This window comes from Pseudophryne corroboree, chromosome 4 (genome assembly GCF_028390025.1).
Source record: "Pseudophryne corroboree isolate aPseCor3 chromosome 4, aPseCor3.hap2, whole genome shotgun sequence".
NCBI lineage: Eukaryota > Metazoa > Chordata > Amphibia > Anura > Myobatrachidae > Pseudophryne > Pseudophryne corroboree.
This window is the reverse complement of record NC_086447.1, coordinates 446,677,450-446,705,064: the sequence shown is the minus strand read 5'-3', so window position 1 is coordinate 446,705,064 and position 27,615 is coordinate 446,677,450. Positions and strand designations below refer to the sequence as shown.

Sequence of the window (27,615 nt, the reverse complement as noted above, 5' to 3'; positions counted from 1 at the left end):
TACACTCAGATTATCAACATCAATATTTTAAATGATATAACCTTGGATATCATTTTCAATCAGAAATGTATCCAATCAATTTTTAAATGCATTTACAGAGTCCGCTATTGCCACCTTCCCTGGTAGGGAATTCCAAATCCTTATTGCCCTAACAGTGAAGAACCTTTTCCTCCGTTGTTTCCGGACTTTTCTCTCCTCCAGCCTCAGCGAGTGCCCACGTGTCCTAAGCAGAGCTCTTTTAATAAATACTTCCTCTGATAACTCTTTGTAATGTCCCCTTACATATTTGAAGATATTAATAATATCTCCTCTTAGACGCCTCTTTTCCAGTGTATACATATTCATCTTAGTAAGCCTTTCCTCGTAATCCAGTCCCTCTAGCCCTTTAATCAATTTAGTAGCTCGCCTTTGAACCCTTTCGAGTTCACTGAGATAGATATATATAGATACATATATGTGTGTGTGTATGTATGTATGTATATATATATATATATATATATATATATATATATATATATATATATATATATATATATTTATTTATTGGATATTCGGCACTCACTATCAAGAAGAATCAGCTTGCCTGGTGCCATCCATAGTGAGACTTTACAGCATAAACAGACAAAGATTGGCGGCACTCACGGACTTTTCAAAAGCTAAAGGACCACAGAAGCCTTCTAGCGCTTAACGTTTCGGTTTATTTCAACCGTCATCAGAAGCATTGCTTCTGATGACAGTTGAAATAAACCGAAACATTAAGCGCTAGAAGGCTTCTGTGGTCCTTTAGCTTTTGAAAAGTCCGTGAGTGCCGCCAATCTTTGTCTGTTTATATATATATATATATATATATATATATATAGATAGATAGATAGATAGATATATATATATATTTTTTTTTTTTTTTTTTTTATATACAGTGGTGCCCAAAACTGAACACTATTCCAGTTGCGGATGTACCAATGATTTGTACAGCGGCAGGACTACATCCTCGTCCCTTGTCTCAATTCCTCGTTTTATGCACGCTAGCACCTTACCTGCCTTCTTTACTGTGCTTTGACATTGTATACGGTTATTAAGCCTATTATCAATGAGTACCCCCAAATCTTTTTCCAATACTGTTACCCCTAGAATTTCCCCATTTAATATGTAGAATGCAAGTTTGTTTTTAGTCCCGAAATGCATAACCTTGCATTTTTCTATATTGAACCTCATTCCTCATTTAGACACTCAGATTTCAAGTTTAGATAAATCATTCTGCAGAGACTCCACATCTAAACACAGTTTGGTATCATCTTCAAAGATTGACACTGTGCTTTCCAGGCCTATTTCTAGGTCATTGATAAATATGTTGAATAGTAGTGGCCTGAATACGGACCCTTGTGGTAGTCCGCTGACTACTGGTGTCCAGCTTGAGGACTTCTCGTTGACCACTACTCGCTGTACCCTGTTATCAAGCCAGTTACTTATCTATGTACAGTTTTCCTAGGCCAAGCTCTTTTTTAATTTGTTGATTCAGTCTCCTGTGAGACACAGTATCGAAGGCTTTTGCAAAATCTAAGTACACCACATCCGCTGCTGTTTCCTGGTCAAGATTATCTCTCACTTCCTCGTATTAGCTAATTAAGTTAGTTTGACCATGATCTGTCCCTCACAAACCCATGCTTGTTCTTGCTAATAATCTTAGCGGTCTGTAGATACTCCTGTATGCTATCCCTTAGAATAACTTCCAATATTTTCCCCACTATAGACGTCAAACTAACCGGTCTGTAGTTACCTGGATGATTTTTGGATCCCTTTTTAAATAATTGTACTACCTCAGCTGTATGCCAATCCTTCGGTACCATGCCTGATCTTATTGAACTATTGAAAATAAAGTATAGGGGTCTTGCTAGTTGTGACCTAAGCTCCATAAGAACCCTCGGGTGAAGTCCATCAGGACCGGGTGATTTATTCATCTTAATTTTGCTTAGTCTCTCCTGGACTACTTCTTCATTTAAACAAGTATCTAACCATGAATCATTACTGTCACTATCGTTATGCATTACTCCCACCATCCGTTTTTCTCTGGTGAATACTGATGAAAAAAAATTGTTCAGTATTTCCGCTTTTATTTTGTTATCATTTATCAATACTCCAATTTCATCTTTTATTGGGCCTGTGTTCTTTTTTTTTTTTTTTTTACCTTTTACTGTTTATGTATTTAAAAAAAAATGTTTAGGATTGGTTTTACTCTCTCTCTAGCGATTTTTGCTTTTCATTTTCCATTTTAGCTGCTCTTATTGCTTTTTTGCATTTTTTATTGCATTCCTTGTAATACTGGAATGACTCCTCCTATCCATTAGATTTAAATGCTTTGAAGGCTCGCTTCTTTTTATCCATTTCTGCCTTGATCTTCTTGTTAAGCCACATCAGTTTGAGATTAGTACTCCTCCTGCGTTTACTGCCCATGGGAATAAATTTGTGACTATTGCGGTCTAGCAACCCTTTTAGAGCATCCCACATTTCCAAAGTGTTCTTGCTATGAAACAAAACTTCCCACTCAGTGTCGTTAAGTGCACATCTCTGCATACTGAAATTAGCCTTCCTAAAGTTAAATATTTTGGTTGAACCCTTATAGCTATGTTTCCTGAAACTGATGTCGAATATGATCATATAATGATCACTGTTACCCAAAGTCTCCCCAACTTTAGTGTTTGATACAATGTCCACATTATTAGTAATTAATAGGTCCAGAGTAGTTTTACCCCTAGTTGGGTCCTCGAATAATTGAGACAAGTATTGATCCTTTAACATATTTAAGAACCTGATGCCCCTAGCTTTAACACATGAATTGTTACTCCAATTTATATCAGGATGATTCAAATCCCCAATCACTAGGATGTCCTCCAATCCCGCAGCCCTTTCGATTTGCTGCAAGAGTTGTTCTTCCTCATGTATGCTAATATCCGGATATTTGTAGCACGTGCCTATGACTAGTTTTTTTGCATCAGTACCCCCACTTGAGATTTCAACCCATTATGACTCCACATATCATACTCGGCCTTTGATGCTAACAATTCCATTTCCCCCATTTTACCTGCTGGGCTTCTTGCATTTGTAAGCATACGTCTTAGTTTAGTGGTTCCCTTGTCCATTGTTTTTTTTTTTTTTTTTTTAAAGGTATCCTATCCTGGTTTACTAGTGCCTCCCTAGAGTTACTCTTACTGACTGTCCTCCTCGCTCCCTCTCTACCCCCACCATACTTAATACTGCCCGTCTTACTCTTCTCTTTGATCAACCCAATGTTTCCGTCTAAACTCTCTGCCCGACATAAGTATTTTCCCTTATGCTACGTACATCATTATCTATATGCTGTAATGATGACACACAATTGTTATTTCTCTTACGTCCTAGAGGATGCTGGGGACTCCGTAAGGACCATGGGTATAGACGGGCTCCGCAGGAGACATGGGCACTATAAAGAACTTTAGAATGGGTGTGCACTGGCTCCTCCCTCTATGCCCCTCCTCCAGACCTCACTTGATTCCTGTGCCCAGAGGAGACTGGGTGCATTACAGGGAGCTCTCCTGAGTTTCTCTGAAAAAATAATTTTGTTAGGTTTTTTATTTTCAGGGAGCACAGCTGGCAACAGGCTCCCTGCATAGTGGGACTGAGGAGAGAGAAACAGTCCTACTTAACTGATGGGCTCTGCTTCTTAGGCTACTGGACACCATTAGCTCCAGAGGGAGTCTGAACGCAGGTCTCCCCTCGCCGTTTGTCCCAGAGCCGCGCCGCCGTCCTCCTCACAGAGCCGTAAGATAGAAGCCGGGTGAGTATAAGAAGAAAGAAGACTTCAAAGTCGGAAGAAGACTTCATTGCTCCCACACACAACACACACGAGCAGACACTGATGGGTGCAGGGCGCAGGGGGGGGCGCCCTGGGCAGCAATATAAACCTCTTGGACTGGCATATAAGTATATATAGGCTGCGGAGGCAGTAGTTATAAAAATTCCCCGCCAGTTATACAAAATTGAGCGGGACCGAAGCCGCCGCTGGAGGGGGCGGAGCTTGGTCCCACAACACTAACCAGCGCCATTTTCTCCACAGTGTACTGCAGAGAAGCTGGCTCCCCGGACTCTCCCCTGCTGAACACGGTGACACAGGGCTGAAAAGAAGGGGGGGGGGGGGGGGACTTGTAAGGCGCATTGAGTCTATTACACAGATAATTATATATAAAAAAGCGCTATATTATCTGGGAATTTGTTTCCAGTGTCAGTTGGCACTGGGTGTGTACTGGCATACTCTCTCTCTGTCTCTCCAAAGGGCCTTATTGGGCAACTGTCTCCATATAAATATATCCCTGTGTGTGGGGGGGGTGTCGGTACGAGTGGGTCGACATGTCTGAAGCGGAAGGCTCATCTAAGGAGGAGATGGAGCAGATTGTGGTGTCTCCGTCGGCAACGCCGACACATGATTGGATGGATCTGCTGAATGTTTTAAATGCAAATGTGACCTTATTACATAAGAGGATGGACAAAGCAGAGTCCAGGGAAAAAGCAGGGAGTTAAACCATGGCTTTGACGGTGTCAGAGGGCCCTTCAGGGTCTCAAAAACGTTCTCTATCCCAAATAGCAGACACTGATACCGACACGGATTCTGACTCCAGTGTCGACTACGATGATGCAAGTTTACACCCAAGGGTGGCCAAAAGTATTCATTATATGATCATTGCAATAAAAGATGTTTTGCATATCACAGATGACCCCTCTGTCCCTGACACGAGGGTGTGCATGTATAAGGAAAAGAAACCTGAGGTAACCTTTCCCCCATCTCATGAGCTGAACGAGTTATTTGAAAAAGCTTGGGAAACTCCAGACAAAAAACGTCAGATTCCCAAGAGCATTCTTATGGCGTATCCTTTCCCTGCGCAGGACAGGGTACGGTGGGAATCCTCGCCTAGGGTGGACAAGGCTTTAACGCGCTTGTCCAAGAAGGTGGCGCTACCGTCTCCTGACACGGCAGCCCTCAAGGATCCTGCTGATCGCAGACTGGAAACTACCTTAAAATCTGTTTATACGCATACGGGTGCTTTACTCAGACCGGCAATAGCATCGGCATGGGTATGTAGCGCAGTTGCAGCTTGGACAGATACCTTGTCATCTGACTTTGATACCCTAGATAGGGATATCATTTTATTGACTTTAGGTCGTATTAAAGACGCAGTCTTATATATGAGAGACGCTCAAAGAGACGTTGGGCTTCTAGGTTCGAGAGCCAACGCCATGGCGATTTCTGCTAGGCGTGCCCTGTGGACCCGCCAATGGACGGGTGATGCCGACTCAAAGAAGCATATGGAGGTTTTACCTTACAAGGGTGAAGTTTTATTCGGGTCTTGCGGACCTGGTTTCAACAGCTACCGCGGGTAAATCTACCTTTTTGCCTTTTGTTACCCCGCAGCAAAAGAAAACTCCACAATGTCGCATAAGTCCAGAAGAGGTCGGGGCTCATCCTTCCTCGCCAGAGGTAAGGGTAGAGGGAAAAGAACGCCTGCTTCGGCTAGTTCCCAGGAACAGAAGTCCTCCCCGGCTTCTACTAAATCCACCGCATGACGCTGGGGCTCCACTGAGGGAGTCCACGCCGGTGGGAGCACGTCTTCGACTCTTCAGCCAGGTCTGGGTTCTATCAGACGTGGATCCTTGGGCGATGGAAATTGTATCCCAAAGCTACAAACTGGAATTCGAAGAGGTGCCCCCTCGCCGATTTTTCAAGTCGGCCTTGCCAGCTTCTACCCCAGAGAGGGCAGTAGTGTTAGCTGCGATTCAAAAGCTGTGTCAACAGCAGGTGATTATCAAGGTTCCCCTAGTCCAACAGGGAAAAGGTACTATTCGACCCTGTTCGTGGTCCCGAAGCCGGATGGCTCTGTCAGACCCATTTTAAATCTAAAATCCCTAAACCTGTACTTGAAAAAGTTCAAAATCAAGATGGAATCGCTCCGGGCAGTGATCTCCAGTCTGGAAGGGGGGGATTTTATGGTGTCACTAGACATAAAGGATGCATACCTTCATGTCCCCATATATCCTCCTCATCAGGAGTACCTGAGATTCGCTGTACAGGACTGTCATTACCAGTTTCAGACGTTGCCATTTGGGCTTTCCACAGCCCTGAGAATTTTCACCAAGGTGATGGAGATGATGGTGCTCCTGCGCAGGCAAGGAGTCACAATTATCCCGTACTTGGACGATCTCCTGATAAAAGCGAGATCGAGAGAACAATTGCTGAAGAGCGTATTGCTCTCCCTGAGAGTGCTACAACAGCACGGTTGGATTCTAAATCTGCCAAAGTCACAGTTGATTCCAACGACTCGACTTATCATTCCTAGGCATGATTCTGGACACGGAACAGAAGAGGGTTTTTCTCCCAATGGAAAAAGCCCAGGACCTCCAGAACATGGTCAGAGACCTGCTAAAACCAAAAAGAGTGTCTGTTCATCAATGCACTCGAGTTCTGGAAAATGGTGGCAGCCTCCGAGGCCATCCCTTTCGGCAGGTTTCATGCGAGGACATTTCAGTGGGACCTTCTGGCCAAGTGGTCCGGGTCCCATCTACAAATACATCAGAAGATAAGCCTGTCTCCCAGGGCAAGGGTGTCTCTGCTGTGGTGGTTGCAGAGTGCTCACCTTCTAGAGGGTCGCAGGTTCGGCATTCAAGACTGGGTTCTGATGACCACGGACGCGAGCCTCCGAGGATGGGGAGCAGTCACACAAGGAAGAAATTTTCAGGGACTATGGTCAAGCCAGGAGGCTTGTCTACACATCAACTTGCTGGAATTGAGGGCCATATACAACGGCCTACGACAAGTGGAGAATCTTCTTCGCGACCTACCGATTCTGGTTCAATCAGACAACGTCACAGCAGTGGCTCATGTAAACCGCCAAGGTGGGACAAGGAGCAGAGTGGCAATGGCGGAAGCCACCAGGATTCTTCGCTGAGCGGAAAACCACGTAAGCGCTCTGTCAGCAGTCTTCATTCCAGGAGTGGACAACTGGGAAGCAGACTTCCTCAGCAGGCACGATCTCCATCCAGGAGAGTGGTGACTTCATCAAGAAGTTTTTGCAGAGATAACAAGTCATTGGGGAATTCCTCAAATAGACATGATGGCGTCACGCCTCAACAAGAAGCTTCGGAGGTATTGTGCCAGGTCAAGGGACCCTCAAGCGGTAGCGGTGGACGCCCTGGTGACACCATGGGTGTTTCAGTCGGTCTGTGTTCCCTCCTCTTCCTCTCATCTCAAAGATATTGAGAATCATAAGACCAAAAAAGTGCAGACAATACTCATTGTTCCAGATTGGCCTCGAAGGGCCTGGTACTCAGATCTTCAGGGAATGCTCACAGAAGGTCCGTGGCCTCTTCCTCTAAGGGAGGACATGTTACAGCAGGGGCCCTGCGTGTTCCAAGACTTACCGCGGTTACGTTTGACGGCATGGCGGTTGAACACCGAATCCTAGCTGGGAAAGGTATTCCGGAAGAAGTCATCCCTACGCTGATAAAGGCTAGGAAGGAGGTGACGGCGAAACATCATCACCGTATCTGGAGGAAATATGTTTCTTGGTGTGAAGCCAAACATGCTCCTACGGAGGATTTCCATCTGGGCCGTTTTCTCCACTTTCTACAAACAGGAGTGGATATGGGCCTGGAGTTAGGCTCCATTAAGGTACAGATTTCAGCCTTATCTATATTCTTTCAGAAGGAATTGGCTTCTCTCCCAGAAGTCCAGACTTTTGTAAAGGGAGTGCTGCACATCCAGCCTCCTTTTGTGCCCCCAGTGGCACCATGGGACCTTAACGTGGTATTACGGTTCCTAAACTCTCACTGGTTTGAACCGCTTCAGATGGTTGAATTAAAGTTTCTCACTTGGAAGGTGGTCATGTTGTTGGCCTTGGCATCTGCGAGGCAGGTGTCTGAATTGGCGGCTTTGTCTCACAAGAGCCCCTATCTGATTTTCCATATGGATAGAGCGGAGTTGAGGACTCGTCTTCAATTTTTGCCCAAGGTGGTTTCATCGTTTCATATGAACCAACCTATTGTGGTGCCTGTGGCTACGGGTGACTTGGAGGACTCCAAGTCTCTGGATGTAGTCAGGGCTTTAAAAATCTATGTAGTCAGGACGGCTCGGGTTAGGAAAACGGAAGCACTGTTTGTCCTGTATGCGGCCAACAAAGTTGGCGCTCCTGCTTCGAAGCTGACTATTGCTCACTGGATCTGTAACACGATTCAGCAGGCTCATTCTATGGCAGGATTGCCGTTGCCAAATTAGGTAAAGGCCCATTCCACTAGGAAGGTGGGCTCTTCTTGGGTGGCTGCCCGAGGTGTCTCGGCTTTACAGCTTTGCCGAGCAGCTACCTGGTCGGGTTCAAACACTTTTGCAAAGTTCTATAAGTTTGATACCCTGGCTGATGAGGACCTTGTGTTTGCTCAGTCGGTGCTGCAGAGTCGTCCGCACTCTCCTGCCCGGTCTGGAGCTTTGGTATAATCCCCATGGTCCTTACGGAGTCCCCAGCATCCTCTAGGACGTAAGAGAAAATAAGATTTTAAACTTACCGGTAAATCTCTTTCTCCTAGTCCGTAGAGGATGCTGGGCGCCCGTCCCAGTGCGGACTACTTTCTGCAAGGCTTGTATATAGTTATTGCTTGCATAAGGGTTATGTTACAGTTGTAATCAGTCTTTGCCTGATACTGTTTTGTTGTATACTGTTAACTGGTTGCGTATATTCCATGTTAAACGGTATGGATGGTGTGGGCTGGTATGAATCTTGCCCTTGGATTAACAAAATCCTTTCCTCGTACTGTCCGTCTCCTCTGGGCACAGTTCTCTAACTGAGGTCTGGAGAAGGGGCATAGAGGGAGGAGCCAGTGCAGACCCATTCTAAAGTTCTTTATAGTGCCCATGTCTCCTGCGGAGCCCGTCTATACCCATGGTCCTTACGGAGTCCCCAGCATCTTCTACGGACTAGGAGAAAAAGTTTTACCGGTAGGTTTCAAATCTTATTTTTAATGTTTTGGCAATACCTTTGTTAATACCCTTTTTAGAACCCATGTAAATACCCCTGCCGGCTGCTCTTTCTGTCCCCCCTTCTCCACCCCCATTTGGCTCACTACCACCATCCTAACTATTCTCACTGCATGACCCATAGTTTCTAGCTAAAACCTCCCCCCAGGTTCCTAGTTTACAAGCTCCTCCAACCTACTAACCATCCCGCCACCCCCCCCCCCCCTCATCACCGCAGCCCTCTCCTCATTAAGGTGCAATCCATCGTGACAAAAAAGATGGTGCCTGACTGAGAAGTCCGCCCAGTGTTCCAAGAACACAAACCTCTCCTTCCTACACCAGTCTCTAAGCCACACATTTACCTCCCTGATCTCCCTCTGCCTCCCTGGGCTAGCGCGTGGCACTGGCCTAAGTCCCTATAATCTTAAGGACATCCCACCTACCACTAACTTTGTCGTAGGTGTCAATGTGCACCAAGACCACCGCATCATTCCCAGCCCCCCCCCCCACACACACACACACACACAACAGTCTACCCGGTCCGCTATGTGCCGTACCCGAGCACCTGGGAGACAACAGACCATACGGCAATCACGATCCCGGTAGCAGATTGCCCTATCTGCCTTCCTGATGATAGAGTCCACTACCACCACCATCTGCCTGGGACCACTCCTCCGGTTGCTAGAGGGAACGGTCTCCTCCGGCTCTGTCATTTCCTCGCTTTCATCCACTGAATCTTCGTCCAATCGGGCAAATTTGTTCGGGTTTGATAGTTCAGAGATGTCGTGCCTCCCCCTCTTTTTCTTCCTTCTAACAGTGACCCAGCTGGCTACCTGATTATCCTCATCTATCGGTGTCCCCCCTGCAACTCCTCCACCGTTCTATCTAAACTTTGCTTGAGATTATGAATATCCCTCAGTTGCGTAACGGTCTGCTCTAGATCAGTTACATGGGCTTCCAGGGCAAACGTTCGCACACATCTCGTGCATATGTATTTGCACTGGGTCGGCTGTTCCAGGTGCGCATACATCTTGCACGACAGGCATTGAGTGAGACTCACAATCTCGGCCCCTCCCATTTGTTTGAAAACTGTAACTCCCTATTACCTTCCGAAGAAAAATGCAAAACAATACAAATTATGCAATGCGATATTGACTATGACCTAGCTGTGAAGAGAATCAATATTCACTACACAGCAGAAATAGCCAATTCAATCACCTACACAATAAAGTAGATAATCAATACTTATCTGAGTGGGTCCTCTCCTGCGTCCCTTCTCCTCCTCCTCCTCCTCCTCCTCCTCCTCCTCCTCCATGCTGTTGCTCTAGCTCTGCACCTCCTTCTCACTTGCTGCCGTGCACCCGGCTTCCGGCACCTACTTCGTCCACAGTCCTCTCTCACGCAGGCTGTGGCTGCAGCAGCGCACACCCACTCACCCAGAAGCAGCAGCCCTCACATCTTTTCTCACCCCCAGCAGTGCACACTCACTCACTCTCACCCTGCAGCAGCACTCACACACTTTCTCACCCCCAGCAGTGCACACTCACTCACCCAGCAGCAGCCCTCACACTTCCCTCTTTCACACACTTACGCACACACGTAAATGTGGCCCTCACACACTTACCGCGGCTTGTGGAGTGAGTAAGCAAGTAACAGCAACGGTCCGGCAGTGCCTTACACAATCTCACTCACTCCCACACACACAGCAGCAGTATTATTATTATTATTATTATTATATAGAGAGTGGACCGCACAGTGATATGAGGGGGAATAACACAGCTTCCAGCTCTCACTGATATGTGGTATTATTATTATGTAGAGGATAGGGGACCGCACAGTGATATGAGGGGAATAACACAGCTTCCAGCTCTCTCTGATATGTGGTATTATTATTATTATTATTATTATAATATAGAGAGTGGACCGCACAGTGATATGAGGGGGAATAACACAGCTCCCAGCTCTCACTGATATGTGGTATTATTATTATTATATAGAGGATAGGGGACCGCACAGTGATATGAGGGGGAATAACACAGCTTCCAGCTCTCTCTGATATGTGGTATTATTATTATTATTATTATTATTATTATTATTATTATTATTATTATTATTATATAGAGAGTGGACCGCACAGTGATATGAGGGGGAATAACACAGCTTCCAGCTCTCACTGATATGTGGTATTATTATTATGTAGAGGATAGGGGACCGCACAGTGATATGAGGGGGAATAACACAGCTTCCAGCTCTCACTGATATGTGGTATTATTATTATGTAGAGGATAGGGGACCGCACAGTGATATGAGGGGAATAACACAGCTTCCAGCTCTCTCTGATATGTGGTATTATTATTATTATTATTATTATTATTATAATATAGAGAGTGGACCGCACAGTGATATGAGGGGGAATAACACAGCTCCCAGCTCTCACTGATATGTGGTATTATTATTATATAGAGGATAGGGGACCGCACAGTGATATGAGGGGGAATAACACAGCTTCCAGCTCTCACTGATATGTATTATCATTATTATTATTATTATTATTATTATATAGAGTATAGGGGACTGCACAGTGATATATAAGGGGACCGCACAGTGATATGAGGGGGAATAACACAGCTTCCAGCTCTCACTGATATGTGGTATTATTATTATTATTATTATATAGAGTATAGGGGACTGCACAGTGATATATAAGGGGAAATAACATAGCTCTCACTGATATGTGGTATTATTATTATTATTATTATTATATAGAGAGTGGACCGCACAGTGATATGAGGGGGAATAACACAGCTCCCAGCTCTCTCTGATATGTGGTATTATTATTATATAGAGGATAGGGGACCGCACAGTGATATGAGGGGGAATAACACAGCTTCCAGCTCTCACTGATATGTGGTATTATTATTATGTAGAGGATAGGGGACCGCACAGTGATATGAGGGGAATAACACAGCTTCCAGCTCTCTCTGATATGTGGTATTATTATTATTATTATTATTATTATTATTATTATTATTATAATATAGAGAGTGGACCGCACAGTGATATGAGGGGGAATAACACAGCTCCCAGCTCTCACTGATATGTGGTATTATTATTATATAGAGGATAGGGGACCGCACAGTGATATGAGGGGGAATAACACAGCTTCCAGCTCTCACTGATATGTGGTATTATTATTATGTAGAGGATAGGGGACCGCACAGTGATATGAGGGGAATAACACAGCTTCCAGCTCTCTCTGATATGTGGTATTATTATTATTATTATTATTATTATTATATAGAGAGTGGACCGCACAGTGATATGAGGGGGAATAACACAGCTCCCAGCTCTCACTGATATGTGGTATTATTATTATATAGAGGATAGGGGACCGCACAGTGATATGAGGGGGAATAACACAGCTTCCAGCTCTCACTGATATGTATTATCATTATTATTATTATTATTATTATTATTATTATATAGAGTATAGGGGACTGCACAGTGATATATAAGGGGACCGCACAGTGATATGAGGGGGAATAACACAGCTTCCAGCTCTCACTGATATGTGGTATTATTATTATTATTATTATATAGAGTATAGGGGACTGCACAGTGATATATAAGGGGAAATAACATAGCTCTCACTGATATGTGGTATTATTATTATTATTATATAGAGAGTGGACCGCACAGTGATATGAGGGGGAATAACACAGCTCCCAGCTCTCTCTGATATGTGGTATTATTATTATATAGAGGATAGGGGACCGCACAGTGATATGAGGGGAATAACACAGCTTCCAGCTCTCACTGATATGTGGTGTTGTTATTATTATTATTATTATTATTATTATATAGAGAGTGGACCGCACAGTGATATGAGGGGGAATAACACAGCTCCCAGCTCTCTCTGATATGTGGTATTATTATTATATAGAGGATAGGGGACCGCACAGTGATGAGGGGGTATAACACAGCTTCCAGCTCTCACTGATATGTGGTGGTATTATTATTATTATTATTATTATTATTATTATTATTATATAGAGTATAGGGGACGGCACAGTGATATATAAGGGGGAATAACATAGCTCCCAGCTCTCACTGATATTTGTTGTTGTTGTTGTTATAATAATAGAGAGTGGACTGCACAGTGATATGAGGGGGAATAACACAGCTTCCAGCTCTCACTGATATGTGGTATTATTATTATATAGAGGATAGGGGACCGCACAGTGATATGAGGAGGAATAACACAGCTCCCAGCTCTCACTGATATGTGGTATTATTATTATTATTATTATTATTATTATTATTATATAGAGAGTGGACTGCACAGTGATATGAAGGGGAATAACACAGCTTCCAGCTCTCTCTGATATGTGGTATTATTATTATTATTTTTTATTATTTAGGGGTGATTCAATTCGGCAACTTATGAATAGCGCCAGGAATTAGCTCCCGACGCTATTCAATTCAGCTGCTAGTTACCCGCAATTGTCGGGAATTCTTCTCTCATCCCCAGGGGGTGAGAGAAGAAAACCGACAAAAGTGCTGCCGCGCGGCCGGCACAAGGCTGATTCTGTCGGGTATCGGCATCGCCGCGGGTAGTTAAGTCGGAGAATGCCCGTTCTCCCGACAAAACTACCTATTAAGTCAGCGAGAACGGGCTTTCGCCGACTTAACTTTAGCTGAATTGAATAGCGTCGGGAGCTAATTCCCGGCGCTATTCATAAGTTGCCGAATTGAATCGACCCCATAGAGAGTGGACCGCACAGTGATATGAGGGGGAATAACACAACTCCCAGCTCTCACTGATACGTGGTGGTATTATTATTATTATTATTATTATTATTTTATTATATAGGGGACTGCACAGTGATATATAAGGGGGAATAACATAGCTCCCAGCTCTCACTGATATGTGGTATTTTTATTATAATATAGAGGAGAGGGGACCACACAGTGATATATTAGGGGGGGAAACACATGACATGCATAGATTAAATAATTTGCTAACGAAGTGGCTTGCTAGAAGGTGCTAACAGAGTTTGAAAAGGGGATCATCTTAGGCTGCACAATGTCATGTTTTCTATGGTGACATTGGACTGGTATACAGAAAATTCAGTAACCCGTATGGTCTGGCCAGCTGAGAGTCCAGATCTTAACCACATTGAGAACCTCTGGGACGAATTGGAGCAATGGGCGCATTCTAGACCTTCAGTGTCGGAGTTGGTCAGTGTATTCAAGGCGGAATGGCGAAACAATGCCGCCTGCTGTTGTCCAGGAACTGGTGGACAGTTTGCCAAGAAGGGTGTCTGCAGTAATCCCTGCAAGTGGTGGCCCTACAAAGTACTGACTTCATTAAAATCTCTGATCTATTTGCTGTGAGTGTCCAATCACTTTTGTCTATATAGTGTATAAAAATCCTTTTGTCGCACCTTCGCCAAACACTTGTCAGTATGTGATCTTAGCTTGTGTGTGCCTATTATGCCATTTAAACCTAATTAAGGAATCTCCTAATTGCGAGTTCTTATGCTGACATTGTTTTCAAAGGAAATTTAGAACTTGTTTGACTGTTGTAATAGATTATATTTTCATTCAACACTCTGGCAGTAGTGGAGTAGGGCTCAATACCTCCCTCACTGTCCTACCCCTGAACCCATCATGTGAAGCGGAGGGGCCTGCTGGCAGTTGAAAGTTGAGATCTGCTTGGATGTCCAGACAGTTCTACACACTTCAGGGTGCATGGTAGAAATGAACGAGTGCTGCTGGCTGTAGGTTGCCGTTGCACGTGCCCTGCTAGCCAGTTGTAAGGGCAGTGCGACAGCGATTGCGCCGCCTAGAGCCCTGGGCGACTGCATTGCTCACACATCCCTTTCTACATTCCTGTTCTGTGAGATTAAGTGGCCAACTCCATTGTGGCTGAGCTGATGCTTCTAGATATTTTCACAGCTGTAGAAGGGTAGAAATTTGACGGACTTGTTGGAGGAATGTTGGCATCCTATGATGTGTCATGTTGACAGTCCATGATCTCTTCAGTATGGCTCCTTGTACTGCTAATGTGTGGCCCATGGGTGCAGCTTACACTACACTAATTTCTTTGCAATGGTCCCTAGACAACTGCTGATCTACCTCTGTGACTGTTTGTTATTACCCAGTTTTTTGTTTTATCATTTCCAGTTGTAAAGCGCATCAAAATGTAAATATCACAAAGTTCACAGTGCATGTTATCCTACAAGCGACATTATGCATATTTTGAAATCTATTTACAAAAAGATATCCCAATGTAACAATGTTGCAGGCGAATTGTCAGAATTTTCAGCATTGCGAAAAAATATTTCACAATTTTAAGTATGTGAAGAACATAAAAAAAAAAAATCTGTTAGTGGAAATGTAGGTTATAAGCTTGTTTTGAGGTTGCTCAGGGATTTCCCTTTTATTCTGAATTAGCAAATCTGTCGGCCCTTTCAGTCTGCTTAGCGTAAGCTAGCTAGATAGTCTATGGGAAGAAAATAACAAAAGCACTGATGGGATCCAATCTATAGCCTGAAACGATGCTGTCTTTAAACAGGATGTACAAGCTTTCACTTCATGTGTTAACTTAGCATTTCATATTATCTGTCCTCTTTAGCTGCGTGTCAAATGTCACTTTGTTACAGGATCCGTTCAGGATCCTGGCAGTTAAACTACTGATGCCAGAATCCCGACGCTGCTCGGAATGCCGGCGCCGGCATTCCGACAAAGATTGCAATCAGGTAAGCCGTGGAGTGGGTGGGGCTAGGGATAGGTTTAGGCACCACCGGGAGGGTTGGGGTTAGGCTGCGGGAAGGGTGAGTTGGGGCATTGGAGGAAGGTAAGTATACTTACCTAGCCCCTGTCGGGATTTACACCACCGTGGTACCACCTGTCTCGCCTAGTTTTTCAAAAGATTTTGATACCTGTATGCATTTTTTTTTTTTTAGTCACCTTTCAGTTAGCAAACTGTATGTAATGGTGTGCAAACTGTGAGTCTGCCTGATCTTTAAAAGTATCATTCATTTAAAAAACAAAGCGATGCCTACAGTTTGTAGGCTACTACATTTACCTCATAAAGTATTTTGATTTTAACATTGCGTCTAAAGGCCATAGCCTGAAAGAAACAATGTTGGTTTGTCATCCTGTTGAATAATTCATATATAACAAGGAAGTCAAAGAAGACATTTATCCGTGGGCCATGGTTTAAGGACCTGACATGCATTTTAACTATAGATGCTAAAACCTTGGCTTTTAAAGGTTGTGCCATGTGGATGCACTGCTGGTGCTCTTCTCGATTCTTATTGTGTCTGAACCCCTCACAAAATGAAGCACACTTACATAATCTATATCTAGACATGTATTAAGCACTTACAATAGGGAGGTTTTCTTCAAATTTCTAAGAAGTCTTAACTTCTGAAGACTCGCTGAAGGCTTTGCCTTGGTGCTTGCACAGGGGTAATTTAATTTGGGTGTGAGGTAATAAACCTCACGTACCTTGCGCCCAATTTTGAATTACCACGGGTGCATGCTCCCGAAACCCGCGGTATCCAATAATAAATAATTTGCGTGGTTTTTAGCACTGAAATCCCCACGGCGCGTGAAAAAAAAAAAAAAAAAAAAGATACTTGCCCCTCCAGAGCGGCCGACTACATGGGTCGGGGATGACACTACACGGGACAGACACACACACTCACTCACTCACTCGTGTACATTTACACATATAAGACACTTCATACACACTTCTAAACACACATTACTTTAGTCAACCTACTGCAGAAGAACGGGCTCCTGACGCTGGATGCAGAAGCCCCAGCTTTGAAAGATGAGTAATTACTGCCTAATCAAGCGAATTGGAAACTTCCAATTGTTAATTAGTTGTCAGGAGAGGATGCCATGGGGGTCCCAAGGCAAGTCCTGGTGATTTTATTCTAAAATGAAAGATTTTAGGAAATATCGGACTTGCTCTGGGGATACTTGAAAAAAGACGCAGTGATTTTCTGTCCTGAAGTTGAATACCAAAATATACGAAGGATTTACATTTGTTGGAATTTTGCAAGCACATACAGTACATTATACCTCACTTTTTTTTAAATGTTTCTCTCTCTAAAGAAAAAAAATGGTATTTGTAAAAAGTGCATAATTTGGAGTCTTGTAAACCAGTACCAGCTAGGACTAGGGGGATATTTGTAAACTGTCTGAAGAGGTCAAGTGATGCCCATAGCAACCAATCAAATTCTAGCTATCATTTGGTAGAATAAGCTAGAATGTGGTTGCTTTCAGCAATACCTCCACTTGCTCTCATGGAAAAGGCTTGATAAATCTTCCAACAAGTTTCATACAAATCTAAGCGCCAGATTCCCCTGTATCTCTTCTGTGTCTCTGTACAGGCATTGCATGACTGGGCTAGGTTCTTACTGCCTGAGTGGAGTCAGCGGTGAGATACAGTTTAGCAATGACTCTTTTCACACCCCTGATCTGAGCCTATTTGTGTCACTGTTTGGGCTTGTCACATTCCAACATCAATATCTGTAATGTGTTTATGCAGCAACCGCACAAATGAACCCTTTTGGTATTTTTCTTTTCAGGAAAATAGCATTATTTTTCTTATAGCTTCTCACACAGCAAATACCCCCCTACCCAGCCGTCGCCAATAAATGTTTTTGCTTCTTTCTTCAGCATATATCTATCTTTCGAAATAACAAAAAGCAGGATTCTTATGAGATAACCTTGAATTTATTGAAGGCCCCCTTATTAAAACTGGATTTAACATTTTCTGTAATGTAATGCCAGGTACACACTCTGCAATTATTGCACCCATCTGCCGATAATTGGATAGCCGGTAAATGGCTTCAGACACTCCTCCAATGGTCAGATTGAGAGGTTGGGATAGTTAGTGTATGCTGCACACACACACTTCTTCTCAACCTCCCAATCTATTTGAAAAGAAAATGTCACACCGATCTAGTGATTGCTCTGTTGGATCGGAGTGTTTATCGGAACAGTGGCATTTATTGGGTAGTGTGTACCCAGCTCTAGAGGTGTCTGGTGATCACCAGACAGTAACTATTAGGGAAAACATTGTTGGAAATAGGGGACTGTTTTGGAGCCGGTGTCAAAGCCTCCCACTCATACAAACTAGTAGCTTGGAAATCTCAAACTTTTTTTTTTTTTTGGGTAAAACTGTAAATAATCAACTATGGTACTCGTAGCAAAGTCATTCACTAAGACCTGGGATTGATGAGGGATCAATATGGTTTACCGACGGTCGGGATGCTGGCCATCGGTATACATACAGCGACATCCTTACCGGCAGCGGGGCAAGCGCAGAGTCCCCTTGCGTGGTCGCTGCGCTTGCCACAGGTTCTATTCCTACTCTGTGGGACACCCACAAGTGAGAATAGCCCCTGTGAGTCGGGATTCTGGCTGGCGGTATTGTCAGCAGTCGGGATTCCGGCGTCTGTATCCTGACCACCGGGATCCCGACTGCTGGCAATTTAACTGCATCCTTTTAATGAGATATACCTATATCTGTATTTATAGGATTCTAAAATCCATGTCTGCGGCACTCAAAAATGACAGTGCAGGCAAGTCAATTCTCTTTAGTGCCATTGCAACCTGACGAAACATACCACACACTAAACTAAAGAGCACTGACACTTTGGTAACTTCACTTGCCTGATTTGTTATTTTTGAGTGTTGCCATTAAGGATCATATATTATACACTGCACCTAGTGTGCTGTTTTATGGAAGGCATCAATTTATGTGAATTTGTTACGTCCTTGTTTTGTCAGAGGAGTTCCGCTTCTGCCAATTTTGTGTGTATGTGTAAATGTGTGTATACACAGACACACACTACATGGACAAAAGTATGCAGACGCCTGACCATTACACCAACAGGGACTGTAATGACACTGTATTCACATACATACTGTATACATTAATATGGAGTTGGTCCTCCTTTTGCAGCTATAACAGCTTTCACTCCTCTTGGAAGGCTTTCCACAAGATTTTGGAGTGTTTCTGTAGGAATTTGTGCCCATTCATTCTGTGGAGCATTTATGAGGTCAGCCACTGATATTTGATGAGTAGGCCTGGCTCGCAATCTCCATTCCAGTTCATCCCAAAGGTGCTCGATGGGGGTGAGGTAAGGGCTCTGTGCGGGCCAGTCACTTTCTTCCACACCAAATTCCTCAAATATTGTCTTTATAGACCTTGCTTTAAGCACTGGGGCACAGTCATGTTTGAATAAAAAAAGGTCTTTCCCAAACTGTTGCCACAAAGTTGGAAGCATAGCGTTGTCCAAAATATCTTGGTATGCTGACTCATTAAGATTGCCCTTCACTAGACATGAGGCCTAGCCCAAGCCCTGAAAAACAGCCCATTGCCATTATCCCTCCTACACCTAACTTCACCGTTGGCATAATGCAGTCAGGCAATAACGTTCTCCCGGCATCCGCCAGACCCAGATTTGTCCATCTGACTGCCAAACAGAAAAGTGAGAGTTTTCACGCTATAGAACACGTTTCCACTGCTCCACGGTCCAGTGTCGATGTGCTTTATACCACTCCATCCGACGCTTGGCATTTGATTTGGGTGATGTGAGGCTTGCATGCAGCTGCTTGGCCATGGAAACCTATATCATTAAGCTTCCGCCACACAGTGTTTGTGCTTACGTTAATGCCAATGGAAGTTCGTAACTCTTGAGCTATGGAATCGGCAGAGCGTAGACAACTTTTTCTCTATCGTCCTAGTGGATGCTGGGGTTCCTGAAAGGACCATGGGGAATAGCGGCTCCGCAGGAGACAGGGCACAAAAAGTAAAGCTTTAGGATCAGGTGGTGTGCACTGGCTCCTCCCCCTATGACCCTCCTCCAAGCCAGTTAGATTTTTGTGCCCGGCCGAGAAGGGTGCAATCTAGGTGGCTCTCATAAAGAGCTGCTTAGAGAAAGTTTAGCTTAGGTTTTTTATTTTACAGTGAGTCCTGCTGGCAACAGGATCACTGCAACGAGGGACTTAGGGGAGAAGAAGTGAACTCACCTGCGTGCAGGATGGATTGGCTTCTTGGCTACTGGACATCAGCTCCAGAGGGACGATCACAGGTACAGCCTGGATGGTCACCGGAGCCTTGCCGCCGGCCCCCTTGCAGATGCTGAAGTAAGAAGAGGTCCAGAATCGGCGGCAGAAGACTCCTCAGTCTTCTTAAGGTAGCGCACAGCACTGCAGCTGTGCGCCATTTTCCTCTCAGCACACTTCACACGGCAGTCACTGAGGGTGCAGGGCGCTGGGAGGGGGGCGCCCTGGGAGGCAAATGAATACCTATTTTGGCTAAAAATACCTCACATATAGCCTCCGGAGGCTATATGGAGATATTTAACCCCTGCCAGAATCCGTTAAGAGCGGGAGACGAGGCCGCCGAAAAAGGGGCGGGGCCTATCTCCTCAGCACACAGCGCCATTTTCCCTCACAGAAAGGCTGGAGGGAAGGCTCCCAGGCTCTCCCCTGCACTGCACTACAGAAACAGGGTTAAAACAGAGAGGGGGGGCACTAATTTGGCGATATACTTATATATAAAAAGATGCTATAAGGGAAAACACTTATATAAGGTTGTCCCTATATAATTATAGCGTTTTTGGTGTGTGCTGGCAAACTCTCCCTCTGTCTCTCCAAAGGGCTAGTGGGTCCTGTCCTCTATCAGAGCATTCCCTGTGTGTGTGCTGTGTGTCGGTACGTGTGTGTCGACAGGTAGGAGGACGATGTTGGTGAGGAGGCGGAGCAATTGCCTGTAATGGTGATGTCACTCTCTAGGGAGTCGACACCGGAATGGATGGCTTATTTAGGAAATTACGTGATAATGTCAACACGCTGCAAGGTCGGTTGACGACATGAGACGGCCGACAAACAATTAGTAAGGTCCAGACGTCTCAAAAACACCGTCAGGGGTTTTAAAACGCCCGTTTACTTTAGTCGGTCGACACAGACACAGACAGGGACACTGAATCCAGTGTCGACGGTGAATAAACAAACGTATTCCTTATTAGGGCCACACGTTAAAGGCAATGAAGGAGGTGTTACGTATTTCTGATACTACAAGTACCACAAAAGAGGGTATTATGTGGGATGTGAAAAAACTACCATAGTTTTTCCTGAATCAGATAAATTAAATAAAGTGTGTGATGATGCGTGGGTTCCCCCCGATAGAAAATTATGGGCGGTATACCCTTTCCCGCCAGAAGTTAGGGCGCGTTGGGAAACACCTCTTAAGGTGGATAAGGCGCTCACACGCTTATCAAAACAAGTGGCGGTACCGTCTATAGATAGGGCCGTCCTCAAGGACCAGCTGACAAGGCTGGAAAATATAATAAAAAGTATATACACACATACTGGTGTTATACTGCGGCCAGCGATCGCCTCAGCCTGGATGTGCAGAGCTAGGGTGGCTTGGTCGGATTCCCTGACTAAAAATATTGATACCCTTGACAGGGACAGTATTTTATTGACTATAGAGCATTTAAAGGATGCATTTCTATATATGCGAGATGCACAGAGGGATATTTGCACTCTGGCATCATGAATAAATGCGATGTCCATAACTGCCAGAAGATGTTATGGACACGACAGTGGTCAGGTGATGCAGATTCCAAACGGCACAGTATGGCCGTATAAAGGAAGAGGAGTTATTTGGGGTCGGTCCATCGGACCTGGTGGTCACGGCAACTGCTGGAAAATCCACCGTTTTTTACCCTAAGTCACATCTCTGCAGAAAAAGACACCGTCTTTTCAGCCTCAGTCCTCTCGTCCCTATAAGATCATATCTGCCCAGGGATAGAGGAAAGGGAAGAAGACTGCAGCAGGCAGCCCATTCCCAGGAACAGAAGCGTTCCACCGCGTCTGACAAGTTCTCAGCATGGCGCTGAGACCGTACAGGAACCCTGGATCCTACAAGTAGTATCCCGGGGGTACAGATGGGAATGTCGAGACGTTTCCCCTTCACAGGCTCCTGAAGTCTGCTTTACCAAGGTCTCCCTCCGACAAGGAGGTAGTATGGAAAAAAATTCACAAGCTGTATTCCCAGCAGGTGATAATTAAATTACCCCTCCTACTGCAGAAAAGGGGTATTATTCCACACTATATTGTGGTACTGAAGCCAGAAGGCTAGGTGAGACTTATTCTAAAAATATTTTTTTGAACACTTACAAAGGTTCAAATTAAGATGAAGTCACTCAGAGCAGTGATAACGAACCAGGAAGAAGGGGACTATATAGTGTCCCGGGACATCAGGGATGCTTACCTCTGTCTCAAATTTGCCCTTCTCACTAAGGGTACCTCAGGTTCGTGGTGCAGAACTGTCACTATCAGTTTCAGACGCTGCCGTTTGGATTGTCCACGGCACCCCGGGGTCTTTACCAAGGTAATGGCCGAATTGATGATTCTTCTTCGAAGAAAAGGCGTCTTAATTATCCCTTACTTGGACGATCTCCTGATAGGGGCATAGTCCAGGGAACAGTTGGAGGTCGGAGTAGCACTATCTCGGATACTGCTACAATCAGCACGGGTGGATTCTAAATATTCCAAAATCGCAGCTGATCCCGACGACACGTCTGCTGTGCCTAGGGATGATTCTGGACACAGTCCAGAAAAAGGTGTTTCTCCCGGAAGAGAAAGCCAGGGAGTTATCCAAGCAAGTCAGGAACCTCCTAAAAATAGTGCATCATTGCACAAGGGTCCTGGTAAAAATGGTGGCTTCCTACGAAGCAATTCCATTCGGCAGATTTCACGTAAGAACTTTTCAGTGGGATCTGCTGGACAAATGGTCCGGATCGCATCTTCAGATGCATCAGCGGATAACCCAATATCCAAGGACAAGGGTGTCTCTCCTGTGGTGGTTATAGAGTGCTCATCTTCTAGAGGGCCGCAGATTCGGCATTCAGGATTGGATGCTGGTGACCACGGAGCCCAGCCCGAGAGGCTGGGGAGCAGTCACACAAGGGAAAAATTTCCAGGGAGTGTGATCAAGTATGGAGACTTTTCTCCACATAAATATACTAGAGCTAAGGGTAAATTTATAATGCTCTAAGCTTAGCAAGACCTCTGCTTCAAGGTCAGCCGGTATTGATCCAGTGGGAAAAACATCACGGCAGTCGCCCACGTAAACAGACAGGGCGACACAAGAAGCAGGAGGGCAATCGCAGAAACTGCAAGGACTTTTCGCTGGGCGGAAAATCATGTGATAACACTGTCAGCAGTGTTTCATCCCGGGAATGGAAACTGGGAAGCAGACTTCCTCAGCACGACCTCCACCCGGGAGAGTGGAAACTTCATTGAGAAGTTTTTTTCCACATGATTGTAAACCGTTGGGAAATACCAAAGGTGGACATGATGGCGTCCCGTCTGAACAAAAAACGGGACAGGTATTGCGCCAGGTCAAGAGACCCTCAGGCAATAGATGTGGACGTTCTGGTAACACCGTGGGTGTACCAGTCGGTGTATGTGTTCCCTCCTCTGCTTCTCATACCTAAGGTGCTGAGAATTATAAGACGTAGAGGAGTAAGAACTATACTCATGGCTCCGGATTGGCCAAGAAGGACTTGGTACCCGGAACTTCAAGAGATGCTTACAGAGGTCTTATGGCCTCTGCCGCTAAGAAGGGACTTGCTTCAGCAAGTACCATGTCTGTTCCAAGACTTACCGCAGCTGCGTTTGTCGACATGGCGATGGAAAGCCGGATCCTAAGGGAAAAAGGCATTCCGGAAGAGGTCATTCCTACCCTGGTCAAAGCCAGAAAGGAGGTGACCGCACAACATTATCACCACGTGTGGCGAAAATATGTTGCGTGGTGTGAGGCCAGGAAGGCCCCACAAAGAAATTTCAACTCGGTCGTTTCCTGCATTTCCTGCAAACAGGAGTGTCTATGGGCCTCAAATTGGGGTCCATTAAGGTTCAAATTCGGCCCTGTAAATTTTCTTCCAGAAAGAATTGGCTTCAGTTCCTGAAGTCAAGAAGTTTGTCAAGGGAGTATTGCATATACAAACCCCTTTTTGTGCCTCCAGTGGCACTGTGGGATCTCAACGTAGTTTCTGGGATTCCTCAAATCACATTGGTTTAAAACCAGTCAAATAGGTGGATTTGAAGCATCTCACATAAAAAGTGACCATGCTCTTGGCCCTGGCCTGGACCAGGCGAGTGTCAAATTGGTGGTTTTTTCTCAAAAAAGCCCATATCTGTTTGTCCATTCGGACAGGGCAGAGCTGCGGACTCGTCCCCAGTTCTCTCCCTAAGGTGGTGTCAGTGTTTCACCTGAACCAGCTTATTGTGGTGCCTTGCACCTACTAGGGACTTGGAGGACTCCAAGTTGCTAGAAGTTGTCAGGGTCCTGAAAATATGTTCCAGGACAGCTGGAGTCAGAAAATCTGACTCGCTGTTTATACTGTATGCACCCAACAAGTTGGGTGCGCCTGCTTCTAAGCAGTCGATGGCTCGTTGGATTTGTAACACAATTCAACTTGCACATTCTGAGGCAGGCCTGCCACAGTCTAAATCTGTTAAGGCCCATTCCACAAGGAAGGTGGGCTCATCTTGGGCGGCTGCCCGAGAGGTCTCGGCATTACAACTCTGCCGAGCAGCTACGTGGTCAGGGGAGAACACGTTTGTAAAATTCTACAAATTTGATACCCTGGCAAAAGAGGACCTGGAGTTCTCTCATTCGGTGCTGCAGAGTCATCCGCACTCTCCCGCCCGTTTGGGAGCTTTGGTATAATCCCCATGGTCCTTTCAGGAACCCCAGCATCCACTAGGACGATAGAGAAAATAAGAATTTACTTACCGATAATTCTATTTCTCGGAGTCCGTAGTGGATGCTGGGCGCCCATCCCAAGTGCGGATTATCTGCAATACTTGTACATAGTTACAAAAATCGGGTTATTATTGTTGTGAGCCATCTTTTCAGAGGCTCCGCTGTTATCATACTGTTAACTGGGTTTAGATCACAAGTTGTACGGTGTGATTGGTGTGGCTGGTATGAGTCTTACCCGGGATTCAAAATTCCTCCCTTATTGTGTACGCTCGTCCGGGCACAGTACCTAACTGGCTTGGAGGAGGGTCATAGGGGGAGGAGCCAGTGCACACCACCTGATCCTAAAGCTTTACTTTTTGTGCCCTGTCTCCTGCGGAGCCGCTATTCCCCATGGTCCTTTCAGGAACCCCAGCATCCACTACGGACTCCGAGAAATAGAATTATCGGTAAGTAAATTCTTATTTTTACCCACCATGTGCCTAAGCAGTCATTGACCCCGCTCTGTGATTTTACGTGGTCTTCCGCTTTGTGGCTGAGTTGCTGTTGTTCCTATATGTTTCTCTTCTCTTATAATAACACTTACTTACTGTTGACCTTGGAATATACAACAGGGATGAAATTTCACAAACAGTCTTATTGCAAAGGTGACATCCTATCACAGTACCACACTTGAAGTCACTGAGCTCTTCAGAACGACCCATTTTGTATTACAAATGGAGACTGCATGGTTAGGTGCTTGATTTTAGACACCTGTGGCAACAGGTTTGATTGAAACACCTGAATTCAATGATTAACAGGTGTGGCAAAATACTTTTGTCCATATACTGTGTGTGTATGTGTGTTTATATATAAATTATGTGTACTGTATTTGTGTGTAGCATATTTTAAGCAAAATATTTCTAATTATTGTAACATTTTATTTTTTGTAGACACTTCTTGAATATGCAGAGAAATGGAAAGCTTCTGAAGACTCTCTGCCCTTACTGGAAGTGTACACGGTAGCCATCCAAAGTTATTCCAGCGCACGACCTCACCTTACCTCACAGTGTGAAAATGTAGGCTTGGTGCTTGAGCGGCTAACTCTGTAAGTATCACTGAAGTAATTGCAAAATGTGTCCGTTTCTGACTAAGCAGAAAATGTTTTCACTGGGTTTATGTTAACATATGGCATCTAATGCTGGGTACACACTGGGATATATATCTGGACATCTGGCTGTGTATACAGGTGGTCCTTTGATCACACGTACACTAGCTGCAGAGACTGACAGCACAACTGGGCGGGCATGGATGTCGGGATTGATTATCGGTAAGTATATATGCTCTCCTAAATCGGCCACTCTGTTGGCACGACAGGCAGCCAGGGGACATGTCGCTGTGGTGTGTATTCAGCTGTATGCAATACAGTGGGTTTTGACGCAGACAGTGATAAATACATTTCAGGGGATTCTATATACCTTCTACCATGACTGGATATTTAAGTATTTTTTTGTTATTACAATGCATGAAGAAAATCGCAAAGGACAGCTCTTGCATTAAGAGCTGTCCTTTGCGATGATAGGACTTCCGGGTTAAGGACACTGAATCCTACCTGCGCATGTGTCAAGTGCCGCGGGGAATGCTAGGAGTATGCAGTCAAAACTTTAGGAGGTTTGACTGCGTTTTTCCACTTGCTGCATCTTGCCCACAGTTTTGATATTACTAACATAAATGTATTAATTTTGCGTACGAGAGATGTTTTTTAGTTGATATGTTTCCCTAAATCTCCTTTCTTAAATAGTATGATGTTAAGGGCAGTACAGATGGTATAATGGTTAGCATTACTGCTTCACACACTGAGATCATGGGTTTGATTCCCAACATTGCCCAAACTGTGTGGAGTTTGTATAGTCTCCCCCTGTTTGTGTGGTTTTTTTTCCAGGTACTCCGGTTTCCACCCACAATCCAAAAATATACTGGTAGGTTAATTGGCTCCCGACATAAAATGAACCTTAGTGTGTAAGTGTACATGGTCAGACTAGATAGGCCAAGTGGGTTTTATCTGCTGTCTGTGTTTTTCTTACAAGATCTTAGCAGGTGTACTTCATGGTTTTGCTATAATTTGTGTCCTGCAGAAGCTGTGTTGAGCTCCTGCTATGTTTGCCACGCGAGTTACCTGATGATCACTGGGAAAAATTTCAAGCCTCAATTAAGGTAAAAACTGTTTCTTCAAAATAGACGCTATGAATACCCTCTAATTAACTGGGACAGAAGTAAATACATTTTTTTTTTTAAAAACAACATTTTAAATATAAAGTGCTTTCTTACCCTTCATTGGGGCCGTTGTAATTGTTGCGTCCCCTCCCACTGCTGAGAATAATGGGCATCTATCAGAGCTATTTAGTTGTTGCTCTGATCAGACGTCCATTAGCATTTAACGTGCCTGACAGCCCCAGGGTTATCCGCGCAAAGCTGCTCAACACATCTAATGTTACCATATGGGTGTCTTAAAGTCTGTGTTTGGGCGCCCAAACTACAGTCTTCAAACACTTTTTTTTTTTTCTCTCCCACCTCTGGACGCTGCAGGAAAAAAGCTTGTGCCGTGGGTAATGGGTCTCTGATCAGAGCAACAATTGAATATCTCGGATTGATGCCCATTACTATAGACGGCGAACAGGTGGCGCACAGCATTTGAATCGGCCCCACTGAAAGTAAAAAAATCTGAGTGCTTATATAGGGGGTCATTCCGAGTTGTTCGCTCGTTATTTTTTTTCGCAACGGAGCGATTAGTCGCTAATGC

At 44.7% G+C, this 27,615-nt stretch overlaps 1 protein-coding gene across 1 annotated transcript in view; it reads left to right on the top strand.

The window, feature by feature from the left end:
• ZNF292 (zinc finger protein 292) overlaps positions 1-27,615 on the top strand; it is a 126,793-nt gene that overhangs the window by 46,936 nt on the left and 52,242 nt on the right. Inside the window, exons 2-3 of the mRNA XM_063916944.1 lie at positions 25,769-25,923; positions 26,951-27,029. Coding sequence (XP_063773014.1) covers positions 25,769-25,923; positions 26,951-27,029 — 234 coding nt within the window. The remainder of the gene's footprint in view (positions 1-25,768; positions 25,924-26,950; positions 27,030-27,615) is intronic.